This window comes from Limanda limanda, chromosome 1, assembly GCF_963576545.1.
Source record: "Limanda limanda chromosome 1, fLimLim1.1, whole genome shotgun sequence".
NCBI lineage: Eukaryota > Metazoa > Chordata > Actinopteri > Pleuronectiformes > Pleuronectidae > Limanda > Limanda limanda.
This window is the reverse complement of record NC_083636.1, coordinates 38,066,508-38,085,525: the sequence shown is the minus strand read 5'-3', so window position 1 is coordinate 38,085,525 and position 19,018 is coordinate 38,066,508. Positions and strand designations below refer to the sequence as shown.

General features: G+C 42.7%; 2 protein-coding genes across 2 annotated transcripts in view; one reads left to right on the top strand and one right to left on the bottom strand.

Annotated features, from left to right (window-relative positions):
• Window positions 1–328: 328 nt before the first annotated feature.
• On the top strand, window positions 329–10,664 carry dusp4 (dual specificity phosphatase 4). Its single transcript, XM_061073740.1, has 4 exons — window positions 329–724; window positions 2,575–2,702; window positions 4,569–4,788; window positions 7,517–10,664. Exons 1-4 carry the CDS (start codon window positions 331–333, stop codon window positions 7,903–7,905), a joined length of 1,131 nt encoding a protein of 376 aa, XP_060929723.1. The 5' UTR covers window positions 329–330; the 3' UTR covers window positions 7,906–10,664.
• A 2,803-nt stretch (window positions 10,665–13,467) lies between these two features.
• LOC133012058 (poly [ADP-ribose] polymerase tankyrase-1-like) overlaps window positions 13,468–19,018 on the bottom strand; it is a 68,794-nt gene continuing 63,243 nt past the window's right edge. Inside the window, exons 27-29 of the mRNA XM_061080025.1 lie at window positions 18,320–18,506; window positions 17,953–18,109; window positions 13,468–17,314 (exon numbers count right to left, since the gene is read on the bottom strand). Coding sequence (XP_060936008.1) covers window positions 17,228–17,314; window positions 17,953–18,109; window positions 18,320–18,506 — 431 coding nt within the window. The 3' untranslated portion in view covers window positions 13,468–17,227. The remainder of the gene's footprint in view (window positions 17,315–17,952; window positions 18,110–18,319; window positions 18,507–19,018) is intronic.

Here is a 19,018-nt window from a genome sequence, read left to right as displayed (position 1 = left end):
GAGAGAGAGAGAGAGAGAGAGAGAGAGAAAGCTGCAGCAACATTTTTTTTATTATTTATTTTATTTAGTATCTTTTCACCAACATAATCAATATTTTCTTATTGACTGATTATTGTTTTTGTGAACCCGATATTTAAATATCCTGCTGTCGTTGCCTGCTCTATTTAAATGAGAGGGAGGGAGGGAGGAGAGAGAGAGAGAGAGAGAGAGAGAGAGAGAGAGGGAGGGAGGGAGAGAGAGAGAGAGAGAGAGAGAGAGGGAGGGAGGAGAGATAGAGAGAGGAGGAGGACATATCTCACCTCACCCAGCACACAAGCTGCCTGACCCAGCATGGAGAGAGACGCATCATTCGCCATGGAGGACCTGTGTGAGATGGAGGTCTCGGTGCTCAAGCGGCTCCTGAAGGACGACTCGTCCCGGATCCTGCTGCTCGACTGCCGCTCGTTCCTCGCCTTCAGCGCCGGGCACATCCGCGGCGCCGTGAACGCGCGTTGCAACACGATCGTGCGCCGCCGGGCCCGCGGCACCCCGCTGCGCCTGGACCAGGTGCTGGCCGGGGACGAGGAGGCGAGAGGCCGCCTGGCGTCCGGCATGTTCTCCGCCGTGGTGCTGTACGACGAGAGGACGCAGGACGGGGACACGGTGAAGGAGGACAGCACCGTGACGCTGGTGCTGTCCGCGCTGTGCGGGGACGAGACCGCCACGGACACCTACCTGCTCAAAGGTACGTTATATTAATCCCTACATAACAATAATATGGTCTTTAAATGTCAGGATTCAACCTGTGAAAGGATTTAATTCCAATGTTGTTGTTGTGAACTGGTTCATTTGGGATATTCCATAAAGATAATGTCCAAAAATCATTATAATCAGACAAATAACTAATTATAAGGATACAGAAATACTTGGTTTCAATCATTTATCTGTAGAAAACAACAGTATGGTAATTTAATGGCAGGACTCAACCTGTGAATGTCAACTGGAAGGATTTAATCCAATGTTGTTGTTGTGCAGTGGGTTATTTTGGGATATTCCGCAAAGAAAATGTCTAGAAATCATTATAATCAGACAAATAACAAATTATAATGATTCAGAAATACTTGGTTTCATTCATTTATCTGTAGAAAACAACAATATGGTCTTTAAATGTCAGGATTCAACCTGTGAATGTCCACTGGAAGGATTTAATCCCAATGTTGTTGTTGTGCACTGGTTCATTTGGGATATTCCATAAAGAAAATGTCTAGAAATCATTATAATTAGACAGTAAACCAATTATAATGATTCAGAAATACTTGGCCTCATTAATTTATCTGTAGAAAACAACAGTATGGTCTTTAAATGTCCAGATTCAACCTGTGAATGTCCACTGGAAGGATTTAATCCCAATGTTGTTGTTGTGCACTGGGTTATTTTGGGATATTCCGCAAAGAAAATGTCTGGAAATCATTAGAATCAGACAGAAAACAAATTATAAGGATTCAGAAATACTTGGTGTCATTCGTGGACAACGCAATAATATTCAGAAACACCAATATGCAATATATCAGTCATTTGAATAGACATGGGTTCTAATGTTGTTTATTTCTTCCTTTTGAATAAGCAAAAAAATAACATTTATAACGCAGCTGTTAACCTACTTGGAGGATTTTCATGTTTATGTTATAGATTTATTCTTAAATTGAGTCTTTAAAGAACAGAAAGAATAAAAATAGTCAAAGCAGCTTTGTTTTTATTAAACACAATGTTGGTCACAGCTTATTTTATTCAGTATCTTTTCACCAGCATAATGAATATTGTGTTATTGACTGATTAATGTTTTTGTGAAGCAGATATTTAAATATCCTGCTGTCGGTGCCTGCCCTATTTTAAGGCATGTTTTGCTTTTACAAATCCCACACTCACACACGCACACACACACACACTGTGTGAATGAGGTAATGCTGATGCATGGAAGCCACTTGGAACCGGAGGGACTCACACGACACACACGGTCCTTCTAGAAAGCGTCCAGCTCCAGTAAATAACCGATGAGAAGCAGTAAAATCTGAAATAAGCACTGGATGTTTTTTTTTCTTCTCACCACCACTCGACTATATTTAGACTGCAGGGAATCTGGAAGAGCAAAGCTGCTGCTGGTGCGAGCTGTGGCGCATTCGCTTGTGCATCCTAATGACGCAGGCGCCTTGAAGCACAGGAGCACATGTGTGTGTAGCTTAGAAAGATGACATAGCCACGGTTAATCTGGTTTGATCCCTCGAGGTGCTGGGAGCACTGGTCAGCCTGCAGATGGATATGTATTTAAAAAGCAAAGGGATGATGAAATTGTTTCCACAGCACAGAGTAGGTCAGAGGTGGGTTGAATGGACTTTGTGTGGGAAGCAGGCAGGAGAGAATCCTGGTGCAGATGTGAGAATGTTCATGTGGGTCAAAGCCTCTTTTGTTGTGTGTTTTATATTTTTACACGACAAACATGAAATATGTGTTTCCATAATGGTCCTGCAGCGTCTGTCCGTGGTCAATTTATTCATTCATCTCATCCTAAATATCTCTATGTCTCTTTTTTTTCTCCAGGCGGATACGACCGTTTTTTCTCAGAATACCCGGAGTTTTGTCTAAAGACCAAATCCTTACCGTCCCTCAGCAGCCAGTCCAGCGTGGACTCGTCCTGCTCGTCCTGTGGGACGCCGCATCACGACCAGGTAAAGACAAACACAACGTGCACAACAACCTGGACTCACACAGTCTTTTTACCCATGTTTGTTTTTGTTCTAGTGTCAAACTGGTTGTTCAAACTGCAAACAATGAGTGTTTTCATTCAAAGAATCACCACAAATGCCAGGAAAACTGTCTCGAATTGACTCAATTAGACTTAAACAATCAAGTTTTTGTAATATTTAAAAGAAAAGCTAGAAAATATTGGGATTTACCTGATCCAACAAATTGATTCAGTGACTATTTCTGTCTTTTTATCCTGTAAAACCTGTTTGAGTTTCTGACACTGACACTGAACAAACCCTGGAGGCTGTTTGCTTCTCAACCTTTTCACTTTGCCTCCTTCACACAAAACCTCAAGTCTCATCCGTCCCTCGGCCAAATGATTAAATTCATCATTTTGCCCGATGGCGTTTCACCTCTGCCTCACCTCTCCTCTCACTTCCTGTCACTTCCTGTGACCTCGGTGGCCTCGCTCTGCTGCCGAGTGATCTGCTGCTCGAGCAGGCAGAGTTTTTTTTACGCAATGCTCAAAGTCACATGCGGGTTTGGAGGTTTTAATTCCCGGCGGAATGCACGAGGAGCGAGACGAGGACAAGCCGCTCTTTGTTTGTTGTTCTTTGAAGAAAAAAAAACAAGTCTCGTTGGTTCTCGGCCGCGCTGTCAGGTGGAGTTTTAATCAGAGGCATTAGTTCCTGCTGGAGTATTGATACGATGGAGTGGGTTAAAAAAAAAAAAAAAAAGTAGTCTCTCTTGTATTTTTCCCTGTCGCCCCTCCTCCCTCCCCCGCTCTTCACATTACACCTCTTAGCGGTATCGATCATTTCCTGCCGCTGTGTCAGTAGCGAGGTCGTCAGCGGCGGTGACACAAACAGAAACTCGTCAATAGGCCTCACTACCGGTATAGACCGGCAGCGGCCTGACCTCTCAGACCCGGTGAGAGGAAAAACAATACTCAGAATCAGAATATGATTAGAGATCTGGTTCACACACGCAGAAGTACATCAATTCATGGGATGTATTTGATATATATATACTATTTATATATCCACTCCTCCAAATATGGTCACTTGTTGTTTTTAAAAAAAGAACAAGATGGTGCTGGGTCCTGAAGGCTGATGACTCTGACGTAGGGTTAAATTACTATTTTTAACCAAATAACTGCAAAACCCAGAAGACTATAAACATACTCACATTTCTTCATGCTCGTCCAGACGCTTCCTTTTTCTATTATGAGCGTGTGTAACAATCCGTCATGTACTTGATGTACTAGGTCATCGCACCAGGCCCGAGGGACTTACTGGGAACATGTTGCAATGGGTCATAATTTTCTCAGAAAAGACCAGTTTTCCCACAGTTTCCTTCTGAATACTTGAGTTGATGCAGTGAAATCATCAAGTTAAATAACACAAAGCAGGAACAGACACACGATGCTGATGTTTCCCGTTGAGCTCAGTGACTGGATTGGTTCTCGCCGGTCACATGATCAGCTACACGGGGTCGTGTTTCCGTAGGTGGAAACAACTCGGCCTCGAGATGAAGACCAACAAAGTAAATGGTCCGAATCAAATGACTCTGCATTAATTAGGCAGATAATAAGCCAGCCCTGTCTGATGAGGAGTGCCGGTAATGGGATTAACAAAGTATTTAAGGGAGGTCATGCTCGCGCTGGAGTCATCCGGCCTCGGCTGCTGCTCCTCGCCGCCGACACACTGAACTCTTTGTCTCCTCGTGTGAGCTGCTTTTTCATTTCAGCACATTTCCGCTGGCTCTCTTAACGAGACTGACTCAATTAAGCAATAAAGACATAATTCATTAATTAATCATCACCCTCCCATCTGTCCTCTGTCCAGGCCGGCCCGGTGGAGATCCTCCCGTTCCTCTACCTCGGCAGCGCCCTCCACGCCTCGAAGAAGGAAGTGCTGGACGCCATCGGAATCTCCGCCCTGCTGAACGTGTCGGCCGACTGTCCCAACCACTTCGAGGGGGCGTACCAGTACAAGTGCATCCCAGTGCAGGACAACCACAAAGAGGACATCAGCTGCTGGTTCCTGGAGGCCATCGAGTTCATAGGTCAGTGAGTTTCCGGGGGTTGTGTTCAGGTCACGTGACTTCCAGGTCATATAACGTTCAGGCTGTTTTTAGGTTTTGTTCAAAAAATACATATGTCTATGTTTGATAATTAGCCCGATTTCACCAAAACTACTGAACCGATTTCAACGACATTTTGTGGCTGGGTGAGATATGAACCAAGGAACAGATCTGGATCAGGGGGCGGATGCAGGATATGTTTCGGTCTTTCTCAAAAATTGCGTCTTTTAACCTTTTCCTTGATTTCTCAGAGAATAATTAATCGATCTCGAACAAAACAAGGCTTGTTAAGAGGACTGATTTAAATTTCATTAAAAATCTACTTGTAGTAATGATATAAAATGAAGAGCTCCAATAACAATTATTTTCATTAACGACTAATCTGCGTTACTAGAGCCAAAAACGATGAGAAAACATCGTCTCATATAAAAAAAATTACATAAACTTTCAATGTTTTTGTTAAAGATGAATCTAATCACCTGTCAATTAGACAGTGTGGGCTGTTCCGTGCTGTCCCCTCTCCTCCCCCTGGATGTTCTGTCGATGGCGTCTGCGTTCCAGCCACAGTGGCTCATCTTCATTTTAACGTTCCTCTTCCTCTATTTAATCTCAAACTGACCAGAAATGCAAAGCGCTTTTTCTTCTCGTCTGGAGCTCGACAATTATTCCCGGAGAGCAGCCGCCGTGGAAAAGCTTTCAGGCCGGTGATGACAAATCAGACAAATTATTTTTTTCCCAGTAGCAACTCACATCTCAGCAGACTTTACAGAGATAAAGAACCTAAAAAAGAAAAACTTACCAGATTCTAATGAATTTAAAAATGAAAAAAAATACTCCAATCAATAATTTCTCTGCAGCATGAATTCAGAATTGTTTTTGTGGGTATGATATAAGCAGGTGTGAGCTTTGCTTTTGCTTTGTATGTCCATGCTGTGTGTAAAAGTGTGTGTGGTTTCCGGGCTGAGTGCGTACTCTGGTTAGTGTGTGTGTGTGTGTGTGTGTGTGTGTGTGTGTGTGGGTGTAGGTACTGGTATGCGTCAGAGTTAGCTGCTGTGGGACCAGAGTCTGACTCATCCTGTTACCGGGTGAACAGACGCTGTGGTGGTGGAGTCACCTGAGATCAGTGTGTGTGTGTGTGTGTGTGTGTGAGAGAGAGAGAGAGAGAGATGAGTGAGAGGCATCTGAAGGGGGGGGGGGGGGTGTCTGTTGCCCATCAAGCATCTGTGCTTTCAGAGAAATGGCAGCAAACATTCCTCGGTCTTGTCGAATTCTGCTCGTGTGCAAGAAACGTTCATGTACTCAAGTGTATTCAAAGCCGTAATATTATATTTAATGAAGCGGCAGTGGTTGGAAATTAAATTAAAGCCATCAACATGGAAATAAAAAGCAATCAATGAAGTTTCTCCATTATCTCCTTGGTGCTGGCGGATTCTAATTCCCTGCAGTGAGCCACACGTGCTCCAGGACATCAGCAGCAGCGTCCGACTCATTATCCGAGTCCAGGATGTTCAGAACATTTAGTTACTGTAAAACGCTTTCATCAAACCATTAACTCAATCTGGTTACTCACACTAACACAGTAACAGTGTGTGTGTTTGTCTGAAAGAGGCATAGACGTAAATAGGACATGAGGAGGAAGTGTGAAAGACGCTGCTGATTTATTTTTGCACATGTCTCAGTTTAATGTGATTTGCTGCGTTCTCACTTTGAGGTTAGTTTACTGATCTGAGTGCAGAGAGAGAGAGGAAGGAAGACAGGAGAGTGGAGGAGAGGAAATGACGAAGAGTCTGAGGCAAAGCATCTAATGTGTTTAGAAGAACTTATTTTCATGGTTCCACATTTTTATTTCAACCAAATCGTAAATATCTGTCCTCCAAACATGGCACATTATTTTAAATCAAGAATTATTCTCTGAGCAAATAAAATTGACCTTTACATAAAAGTCCTGTGTCTAAAAAATCTCTTTTGTTCATGGGCCCATGTTTTATTTCGTGGAAATCTGTTCAGTAGTTGTTTGGTATTAAGCTGATGGAAAATAAAACAAGAAACAAATGGGCAGGAGGTTTTACCACAAACAAAATGGTTTATAATTCAAATGATGTTTGGATCTATGAAGGTTTATTACTGGTCATAATTTTCCAAAACACACGAAACTCTAAAAAGACAGGGATTTCAGTTCCTCTAGCAACTCTATTTATTGGATGCTTTGGAAAATGGGTTTTTGATAATGAGCTAAAATGTGCACCACCAGAAACTGCTCCTTTTAAAGATGTTTGTGCCTTGTATATAAAGGTGTTCTATGGATTTAGGCGTCCCTGGATTTGCCTGGGACATTTATTCTTTAGATTGCTGAATGTTAGTATTTACGATTGGACCAAATCGTAAATATCTGTCCTCTAAACATGGCACATTTTTTTTAAATCAAGAATTATTCTCTGAGAAAATTAAACGTACCAATTCATAAAAGTCGTGCGTCTAAAAAATCAATTTAGTTTATGGGCCATGTTTTATTTCGTGGAAATCTGTTCAATAGTTGTTTGGTATTAAGCTGATGGAAAATAAAACAAGAAACAAATGGGCAGGGGTGAACACAATGTTTAGAATCTAAATGATGTTTGGATATTTGGAGGTTGTTTTTATTTTATTTTATTAAAGAATTGTAATGTTCATGGAATCATCTGACCTTTGCCCTCCCTCTCTCTCTCCTCAGACTCAGTGCGTGACTCCAGTGGGCGAGTGCTGATCCACTGTCAGGCCGGTATCTCCCGCTCCGCCACCATCTGCCTGGCCTACCTGATGAAGAGGAAGCGTGTGCGTCTGGACGAAGCCTTCGAGTTCGTGCGCCGGCGCCGCAGCATCATCTCGCCCAACTTCAGCTTCATGGGCCAGCTGCTGCAGTTCGAGTCCCAGCTGCTCGCCACCTCCTGTGCTGCCGAGGCGGCCGCCACGGCGAGCCCGCTGCTCGGACCCAAGTCGTCCACGGCCGTCACCTCCACAGCTGCTACGCCCACGTCGCCCTTCATCTTCAACTTCCCGGTCTCCGTGGTGAACCCGGCCTACCTGCACCACAGCCCGCTCACCACCTCGCCCGGCTGCTGATGGACAGCCCCCGCCGCCCCCCCTCCCACAGACTAACTGAGCACAAGCTGGACTGGTATTGGCTGAGAGAGCTGACAGTACGTACATGCTTCCAGGGGCGGGGGGGAATGGGAGGGGGGGTGAGAAGCATCACGGTGCCTGATTCAAAATCTCAAAAGACTGAAAAGACAGAAACATTTTTTTTAAACGTTCAGAAACCAGCCGATGCTCCTTCCGCCTCGACACCAGATTTCTTCACAATGACCAAATATGGACTTGGCTTTTCACGCTGGTTTCAGTGAAGAGGTTCGGACGGAGTGTCGGACTGAGACGTCCTCTTCCTCGACAACAACAACACGACAACAACACGCACAGAGACACACACTGACGCACACACACCCTGACACCGAGAGGCAGCGAACACTTTCTCTCTCTCTCTCTGACTCACACACACACACACACACACTCACACACACACACGTTCATGACTACCAAGTGAGTAAGCTCAGTATGAAGGCAGGCTGCGTTGCTATGGAGACGACAGGTCTTTAGCAGAGGAGATGGACACAGGAAGGAAGGAGGAATCTTAAGCACCCGCTCCTTCCCCTCCTGAGGGTGTCCCTCCTGTCGCCGGACAAAAAGAGAGGGATGGAAAAAAACAGGGAAGGAGACGGTGATAGAAAGCAGGAGGCTCGTCAGTGACAGGTGCTCTGCCGGCAATCCGACCGGAGCTTCCTGTCTTTCATACGTCCTCTTCCTCCCACCCCCCGCCTGTCATCTCCCTTTCATCCTTTTCTATTCCTCCCTCCCTCCTTTCCTCCTCCTCATCGTCTCTCCCTCTCATCCTCGCCGCCTCTCCTCCGCTCTTCATCGTCTTCGCTGAAGAGGCTAAATACATAAAACAAAGATGCCAAATAAAGGCCGGGGCCCCTTGTAAATGGACTGGGAAACCCCTCCGCAGGCACCTCCTAGGAAATTCCCCCTTTTTCTACATCGTATAAACATTAGTTTTGAGTTGAAGGGCTGAAAGGAAAACGGTCACGAGGGATGAGACGTGACTGAGAAGTTCTCATCGATTTTCCTTTTTTTAGATCAGAGGACGACTTTCAGAGCACATTGAGCTTGGACGTCACTTAGAGGACGAAGCTGGTGGCTTTGCATCTTTTATCTCGTTATAAATCACCTATTTACTACTGGTCATCATTTTCCAAAACATACGAATCTTTAAAAAGCATTGATTTCAGTTCCTCTAGCAACTCTATTTATTGGATGCTTTGGAAAATGGGTTTTTGATAATGAGCTAAAATGTGTACCACCAGAAACGGCTCCTTTTAAAGATGTTTGTGCCTTGTACATAAAGGTGTTCTATGGATTTAGGCGTCCCTGGATCTGCCCGGGACATTTATTTTTTAGATTGCTGAATGTTAGTCACAAAAATAATCGGTTCAGGCTCTGATTCCCTCCACAGAGCAAAAAGCTTCCCTCCTCATCTTCACTCACACAGAATAAACTGTAGACGCTAAAGGAAAATCGCAAGGATTGGACAGAAACGGCATTCGTGAAGAACTCAGGTTACTTTCAAACACGGTACAGAAACAGTCCTGCAAACATTTTGGGTTCCTAATCATTAAAAACAGATACGCTGAGATTTCTAACTTGAGAAAATGGGATTGCAATACTTATACACACTATATCTTTTAACGTTTTAGTGCTTTGCCTCACAAAACAAGTTCGACAAGGATTTTAAGCTTTGACCTTTGAGGCCATAACCCAATAACAGAAAACGTTTATCCTATTAATTGTGTATAGACAAGATATAGACTGTAAACAAAGATGGACGACGTGTTTCCACTTCCTCCCACCTATCCAGAAATGAAGCCAAAATATCGCTGATACGAAACGCCGCCATCTTGCTCATTTTGGAGCCGGATTCTGTGTAGTAGCGTTCAGGGGTTCGACCAATCGTGTAACCAGCCACCAGGGGGCGATATCTATATATATTTAAGGCTTCACTTTTAGGGAGCTGTCACGTCGTCCATCTTTATAAACAGTTTAAGGTTAAAAAAAAAAGTCCAGCAGTCATGTCCCTTCTCCAGTGTCCTCAGTTGTCTCCATAGCACTCTGACAGCGGAGACGTTTCACGACGTCGTTCTTCGACTTCAGGTCAAATCTTCACGATGCCACAGATCGAGACAATGTTTGTACTTCTCCTGCTTTTCGTACCAGGCTAAGCTCTGCGCTCTGTACTAGACATCCAAAGGCACAAAGTCCCACCGCGGTTACTTTTATACCCGAGTCCTGATGTATGCACAAAACACACACACACGTACACACACACACACACATATACACAAACAGGGTTTCAAAGAAAACAAACCTTTCTGTTCTGTTTTTGAAGATTGTCGGCACCTATCTCTGTAGCACTTTGAAGTGATGCAATACTGTATTTATAATTTATGAGTGATTTACACATCATGGTGATGTTAGACTGACTAGACTTTGCATAAAGACATTTTGTCCTCGTGGAGAGAAAGAAGGAGAGAAGAGAGCCAATCAGTGAAAAACGCAATACTTTGTACACATGCGTGTGGTCTGTCCACGTCCGTCTGTCTGCCTCTCTGTGTTCGTCCGTCTGTTTACCCTTCATGGCAATATCAATCCTCCGCTCGGACATTTATATATAAAAAAGATATTCCCCTCGATTTTATTGTGGAATGAATGATCTGTGCATTTATTTATTACTGAAGATCCACTGTTGAATAAACAATGTTCTTAATGAAGTCATATGTGTTTTGTCTTTGTGTGGAAATGAGGAAATATACAAACATAATATTACACAGGTTATCTGTAAGGATATATATTCATATGAGCTTTATGATCATCAGTAATGAATCACCTCACCATAACAACCTTGCATCATAGGTGACATTCTGGGTGATAGGTGATGTTTTAGGAAAACAATTATGACTTCATACGTTAAAGGTTCTTTTTTTAAAACCTTAAATCACAATCTTTTACTAAAACTACCTTTTAATTAATTTGTCTAAATGTAGATGAAGCAGGTTTAGTGATTGTGGGTTCAAGGAAAAGACAGAAAAACTTAGAATTACTCATCTAATCACAGTTTGATGAAATAAAACTGTTAAATAGTAATAATAATAAATACTAGTGTTAGAGCAAAGAGTGATTTTTACGCTCATGTCCAGTTTAAGGTAATTCAGTATAATATCAGCAGGATAGTGACTGCATTGGCTAGTGGTCCGCGTGAATTTGAAAAAGAATATGAGGCATTATAGTATATATTTATGTAAATATATAAAAGGCTGTGAGCATTTCATACGATCATTAAATAGCTCAAAAACAAATCTTTTCAGTCCTTTGAAATGAGATTTAAAACATTAGTCGGGAAACTGATTTAATTCCATCCTTTGTGACAGAAAGCAAGAATAGTCCTGCAGCACCACCCAGCGGTGAGAACATGTACTTGTTCTCAAGAGGTCTGTTTCATGTCAATTTAAAATAGATTAAAAACAGATGAAAATATCATAATTCATCATCTTCCACCCTGGACAGTGATAGAAATCTGATGAATCCACATGACTAGAATAAACTGCTGTTTACTGTGTCATCCTACAATATAACTCTAGACTAACAAGGTTAATTGTGTCTCAGGCAGGTGCTTAAAGACTTTAACTATATTTATTATTAGATTCAAAGCAAATTGATAAACCTGTATTGAAAGTTACATTATAGTGAATTTACAGAACAGGTATTTCCACCTCAGAGTCCAGTGTTAAAGTCCTGGTTAAGGTGTTTAAGACTTCATGTAGCAAAACCTATATAAATAGAATTTGGATAAGACTCAGTGAAGGCAAGTTACTCCTGACTTACTCATCTATGGTTCACCAGCACCTGTCGGCAATAATCCAATATGGTGGGTTCCTGTATCTTTAATCATCTGACATCATAGCAGAGCCCTAATCGCAACCCTAACCCCCCCAACCTTGTGGGCCAGGGCATTGCCTTTGGCCATTCTGAAGTCTCTACCACCTTCAGAAAAAAAGTTATTCAAGAATATCTCCTTTGCCTATGTGCTATTAACCCTAACCCCAACCAAGACCCTAACAGCAACCCTAACCCCAACCGAGACCCTAACAGAAACCCTAACCCCAACCTTAACCCCAACCCTACCTTAACCCCAACCGAGACCCTAACCCTTATAGCAACCTTAACCCCAACCCAACCCTAACCCCAACCGAGACCCTAACCCTTATAGCAACCTTAACCCCAACCGAGACCCTAACCCTTATAGCAACCTTAACCCCAACCCAACCCTAACCCCAACCGAGACCCTAACCCTTATAGCAACCTTAACCCCAACCCTACCTTAACCCCAACCGAGACCCTAACCCTTATAGCAACCTTAACCCCAACCCAACCCTAACCCCAACCGAGACCCCAACCCAACCCAACCCTAACCCCAACCCTTACAGCAACCCTAACCCTAACCCTTATAGCAACCTTCACCCCAACCCTAACCCCAACCAAGACCCTAACCTTAACCCTAATCACAGCCATAACCGCAACCCTAACCCCCCTTAATTAAGTGCCAGTATCACACTTTACTCTTATTGCTTGTGATAATATTTCAGTGTTAAACCGTATCAAAGCTAAACTTGAGCTGTTTTCAGGGCGACTTTGGTTCCTCCTCCGTCAGAACAGCTGTCTCCACACGGGCCTTGCTTGATGATCCTGTTTTATCACCATCTTAATTAACCATCCAGATGAGAGTCTGGGCTGATGAACCTCGGAGATTCTCTCTTTTTAAATCGGCCGAGCTGCAGAACAATTTCACCCTTGTGGTCGTTTATCTCTTTGCACAAACAGAAAATCAATGCAGCGCTACAGGAAACAGGTTGAAGTGGAGTCTCGAGACAGTTACTGCCTCCATTATCTCAGACAAGAGGATAAATCTCCTCTTGTGGAGCTGAATCCTCTCGTTCAGTCTGAAAAGTCCAATAATCAGAACATGTGGTAGTTTGAAGGTGAAGAAGTGAAGTGGAAGTTCAAGTAACAACAAAGAGAAGCTAAACCTTATCTAAGATTATGCAACACATCCACAACTTTACTCTCCTAATATTATAGTGTTTTCTAATTAAATTACAACTTTAACCTCGTAATATAACTTTTCCAAATTAAATATTACTTTTATAACATGATTTTTAAAAGCTTTTTTATAACTTTGTTCTCTTATTACAAAAATGTACTCATTAAATTACAATTCTACAATAACATTTTCTTTAAATCGTGATTTTCTTTTCAATAACGACTTTATTCTCTTTAATATTGTGACATTATCCTCTTTTTTTCCAATATCGCTCCAATGTGCTTATTATTGCAACTTTATAGCCAACACAAATACATTCACAGAAATTAGTGATATGAATCTGAAAGTTGCTCTGTGCTTTGACAAACTTACTTCCGTGCTTTAGTGAAGGTTAATATATAGAAGACTTAAGAACATCCTGTTGATCCACATGCTGCCACTAACCTGAAGACGTTCATCTTAAGTAAAACAAAGACTCCACTTCAAGTTCTTTTATTAAGCATTTTCGTCTGTACAAGAGTTTCTCTGTTTTACAAGTTCGCTGGTCGGGCAGCTCTGTACAACCGTCTGTACAACAGCGGGTCAAACAAAACCCATGAGAAAATGTGGGCATCAAACTTGTGGCTTTTGGTAGAAGGCAGGTCGGAACATGAGCGATGGATCGATCCAACACGCACTCGCACACACTCTCTTACAATCCCTATTTACAAAGATCTCCATAGATGAGCAGAGACCAGCGAGAAAAAAAAACACAATTCAAATATTTATCGTCACATAAAAAAAGTCTTTGAAACGTCTTTCAAAGAAGAAGAAAAAAATGAAACATAAACTGGAAATTGTCCATAAAAGACCCGTTAATGGGCCCATCTGGAGTTAGTGTATATACAGTCTCATTTCAAACAACATAAATCAAACGGTGCCGTCGACCTCTGAAGGGGTCGAGGACATAAACTTCATCTGAAACCTCGTTCACAGATCCAGAGGCCACGCAGGGAAATGTTAGATTCTCCCTTCGAGCGACAAAGAAAGTTTTTAAAACCCTGATTAGAGTTTTGTAAATTGAGATTAAACAGTGTGTGAAATGTCAGATAGAACCTCCTTTCCACGGGGATTAGTATATGTACACTGGGTTGTGTCCCAGTGCTGCAGCGCTTTGAAAAACTTCTCGCCCTTTACAATATAATTTCAAGCTTATTAGTTTGTCTCATTCCTGCTGTAGTCATCACTTGTTCCGTCACTTTATTCGTATCGTTGTTCTGTTTCAATTAATTTCCTTTTCCACTTCCTCCCCCTCGATGAATCACATTATAATTTGTTGACATGTGAAGCTGTAGAAATCGTTTCTCTTATCATTCATTGCTGTTGGGATGAAGTGTTGATATCCAGCGTGTGGGCTGGAAGTAGATTGATTAAAAAAAGTTGAGTTCATTTGTCCGAGCGTAGGCGGGAAACAAAGAGTTTAAGCTCAAAGTTCTAACGAGGATTTGATTTTAGTTTGTTTCAGGCTCAGACCGACGTGATCTTCACCTTCGGCTTGAAAGTGCAAATCAGCTGGAATCTGAGTCCGAGCGGCAGAAACTATAAAAGCAGAATTAAAGAACGAAATCAAACGTCAGAGCAGCTTGTGTCGGTTGAGAGTCTGATATTTGTTTTTTGTGTTCAAATTAAAAACCCAGATCCTCTCGCTGCTCGTCAGATATAAAATAAAACCGAGCTTTCTTTCTGCTACTGTTCGATTCGGGGTAAACTCCGTCATGAGTTTCCAAACGAGTTCAAGGCAAAGTTCAAAGACATGTAAGGCCACTTTTATTTCCATTCCCCGTCGTTTGAAGGATTTCGAGACCTTTGACTTGCTCTGACGCGATCGACCTGAAGGAAATGAAACTCGTGCGTGGTCCCGTGTAACGTACAGTGTCGTTAAGATACAAACAATACAGATAAATAATAAAACATCAACAGAATAACAGGGTCAGTGTCATTAAGAAAAAGGTCAAACTTACAGTACGTATAGTGTGAGGAGTTAGTTCATCTCGTTTCCATGGATCCGTTATTTTCAACTTCAGTAAATCTCTGGTTATGTAAAAAATATTCGTGACAGATCTCACTTCACATTTGTCTTAATGTTTGAGGAGTGTAACAGAAAAAGAAAAACCACACAAATAACGAGTACCGTGTGGAAATTGACCTCAACATAAATGCCTCCCTAAAAAAAAACTACACTGTACTAAATACTGCGAGCCCACAGTTCTTCTGTGCCACCACTGGGCGGCGCTGACAGTTCCAGGTAGAGAGGAGAGGCAGCAGGTTCATGTAAACAACAACAACAACAACAACAACAGCCGTTAGAACACATGAAGCAGGAGAGAATGTTGAAGCAGCACGAGACCATTTTCAGATCCAGACTCTGAGGAGCCGAACTTTGTAAATAATGTTCGGTAGTAACTGTAAAACCAAAGCTCTTCCTCCTGAGGAGTGTTGGTCACTTTCTCTCCGGGCTCGTGTTGTAAGTCTAACAAAGAGGAGATGTGCATGTTTATGTCTGTAGTGAGAACAGTGTCACGATCTGGTCCCTCGTGGTCGACCCGGGGTTTGTTCTACGAAGCAGGATTTGTGGTTATCGAGGTAACTTCAGGTTTAACTCTGGTCTAGAATCCACCTTTGTTATACACGTTGTGCGACTTGTGTTCTTACATCATCCAAAACGTTTCCAACTCAGAGAGATTTTGTTTAAAGTCTCGTGATTTTTTACTTTAATTGCGTCGTCTCTTTACTCTCGACTTCCCCCGTCTCTGCTTTAACTTAACTTTTTCCTTCCACTGTTTCTTTTGCTCTCTTGTAACAGATCCTGATTATTCTTTTGCCGTTTGCTGTGTAACATGAATAAAACTTTACTACTTTGACCTCATCTGTGAACATGATTTGCTCCCGAGTCACGTCAGGTCGATTTTAATCGGTAACGTTGGCGAAGACGACAGCTCTGATGATCCCTAAATCTTTTGTTATAGTTTTAATTGAGACCAGAGTGGCCTGAAATGACAATTTATACATTTCATAATATACGAGGTAAATCACAGTGATAACTTTCGCTGCAACAGGTTATGACCGATGTGGAACTTGCTTCGTAGGACAAGCCCCTGGTTCTGGTTCAAGAAGTTTGGTCTTTTTTTTAAACTGAGCTAAGCACAAGCAGCAACCGCCATGTTAATATGAAACTAAGATAAGAAATCAACTTTGAAAATCTCTACATTTTCACGCAAATTAAACATTTTGCTCCATTAAGGAGAAATTAAGGCAGATTGACGTGTGTCAGGTGTGACACACTGGTTGCTGCTCGCTTGTGTGGGAGTAATGCCCGTGTGTCTCCTCAGTGTGTGTGTGTGTGGTTGTGTGTGAGTTCAGGAGACAGTCCTGGTAGTGAAGTGCAGTGGAGACTCGACAGACAAACACTGTGGTCTCCAGTTTGCCGTCTGCTTATTGACTTCTGGGCGTCTGTCCACAGTAAATCTCTTTTCCTTCCCCGGGCTCACGCTCATTGCATCGTTCGCTCCGTGTTGAGAGCGGGAGGCGATGCCAGCGGACGCAGGCGTGTCTCTTGTGCACATGAGCCCCGTTGGTTAGAAAAATAAAAAAAAATGCGAGGAGCCGGCGCGGAGCTTCTCTTCTCTCAGCACAACGATCTGTGTTTGTGGAAGTGGCCTGGAGGTGTTGTTTCGTTGCGGTGGATGATGCACAGAAGCCGAACGAGGACATGGTAACAACACAACACATTTAGAAACCGGGGGGGTAGAATACGTGGAGTGTTGCAAAGAAGCAAAATCAGAGATGTTGATTTTGCTTGAGACTGTGTCCTGTTGTAATCGCTCTCTTTAATTGTTTATAGGATCGAGCCACCGGGCGACAAATTGAAAAAATTAGCTCACTGGTACATTTCCAGAGGCATTGATCAAACCATTTGCATTTTCTTCTGCAAGATTAGATCCAATTAATTACAGAACGCGATAGATTTTTTTGCCGTCAGCTTGACTGTGCATGTATCATGTCCCGTAAACTCAGAGACTCCTCATCCTCTTTGTCCTCCCTCCGTCTTGACAAGTGCACGTCTGTTTTCTGAGGATCGTCCGCCTCAAGTTCAGCTCTGGAGACTTTCAAACGCCTGCTAGTTCACTTCTAGTCCTGTGAGAACGAGCGTTTAGTCCCCTGTCCTCTGGCGACTCTGGATCCAGCTGCCACTGGGTTCTAGGACTTCTGCTCCGCTGAAGCAGAAGGCGTGGCCGGACTCTCTGGCTTCACGATCTGGTAGGTGATCAAGTACTCCGGGTACGCCTGGAAAACAGAACGCTAGGATTATTATGAGCATTGAAATCATAACTTGAGCAGACATTTTGGTATTGGCGTTAATGGATGAAAAATTTGAAAACTGTTATTTCAGAGTAAACAATGCAGAAGAGATGAACATTTCAATTTTTTTTTACGTAAAAAATATATATTTTCCTAATTCAAGTTCTATATATTTGGTTGTATTTGTGTTTTCTTTTCATCAACTGTTATTTGTAATAAAGTTTATGGTTAAAAGGTTTGATAACAACAGCTAAGAAATCAGTGCATAGTTTAAAAATATACATATGTCAGTATCTGATTTCTTTTACTCCCTAATATTGGTATCGGCCCCTAAAAGTCCATATAAGCCAGACTTTACAAATTTATTTTAAAATTGATTCATTGTTTAAGTCACATATTTTAAAGAAAGTTCATCAGATGTTTTAGAAAAAGTTAGCGAGTGAAAATCTATGTAATTCATATACTTGCTCAACAGACAGTGTTTAACAGACATGAAGAGACAGTTCGTAGTCATGGAAATGTGTTTTTGTGTGTGTGTGTGTGTGTGTGTGTGTGTGTGTGTGTGTGTTTGTGTGTGTGTGTGTGTATGTGTGTGTGTGTGTGTCTGTTGAGTTCACACTGACCTGTTCCCCTCTGTAGATGACGTACTCTGCATACGCCAGTCCGTTGACGCTGGGTCGACCAATCACAGAGTGGTGTCCCGGGGGAGCGTGGGCCATCTTCATGGCACTGAACTGGAGGAAGGACTTCCCCAGCGTCACTCTGCAGAACAACATCTGCCTGAAAACACACAGATCAACACCGTCAATGGTCAAGTCACATAGACGGAGATCAGACCTCAAAATGTAATTGTGATACAGCAAACAGTTACTTAATATATTTATATAGATTAGATTGTTTTTAAACATCCTCCTTTTCTGCACGGATGGAAGGAAGTTGTTGAGTCAAATGAAATGTCCACGGTTGACCTGAACCAGTAAAGCTTCTCACCTGTGACACACGTAGCAGGATCGGTCCTTGTGGGTGGGACAACCCGTTCCGCCCCCTATCCCGTACACGTACTGATTGCTTTTGGAGGAGTTCTCCGCAAAGTAGATGCCGGCGCCAAACATGCCACCGATGTAGGCGTGGCGCTCGTCGAAGCCCTTATGGATGATGGCGTTGATGAAGGGAGAACCTGACAGGATGAAAACAAATTATGAGAAAACACATTTTTTTCCCCCTCTAGGCTCTAAACAAATTTTATTTTCGGACCTGTCGAGAAAATTAGAGCAATGTAGACTCTACAGTGTTTGAAGTACAGAAACAGAAGTCGGCTGCAGAGGTTTGTGTCCTGAATGAGCCTCGAGGTTGAAAGGGGACATGGAGGATTAATGCGACTCGCTCAAGCTTGCCGTCGGGCAGCGAGAGTAGAAAACATCGCCGGGCAAAGCCGAGTTCGTCTCAGAACATATTAACTGTTGATCCGGAGGCGGAAGACTGAGCTGTGTATTTACTTGTGTCGACTGAGAGGAAGTGACTGAAGCTGCAGGGGAGACGTGATCAAAACGTAATGAGGAGGAAAACTGTCACTGGATTGGACAAACACTACTTTGTCCCTTGACAAGAATCTCCAACCTGGAAATAATCGGATTTTGCTGCAGTTTTACGGATCAGAAAAAACAAATCCAGTCTCATGTGACTCTGCAC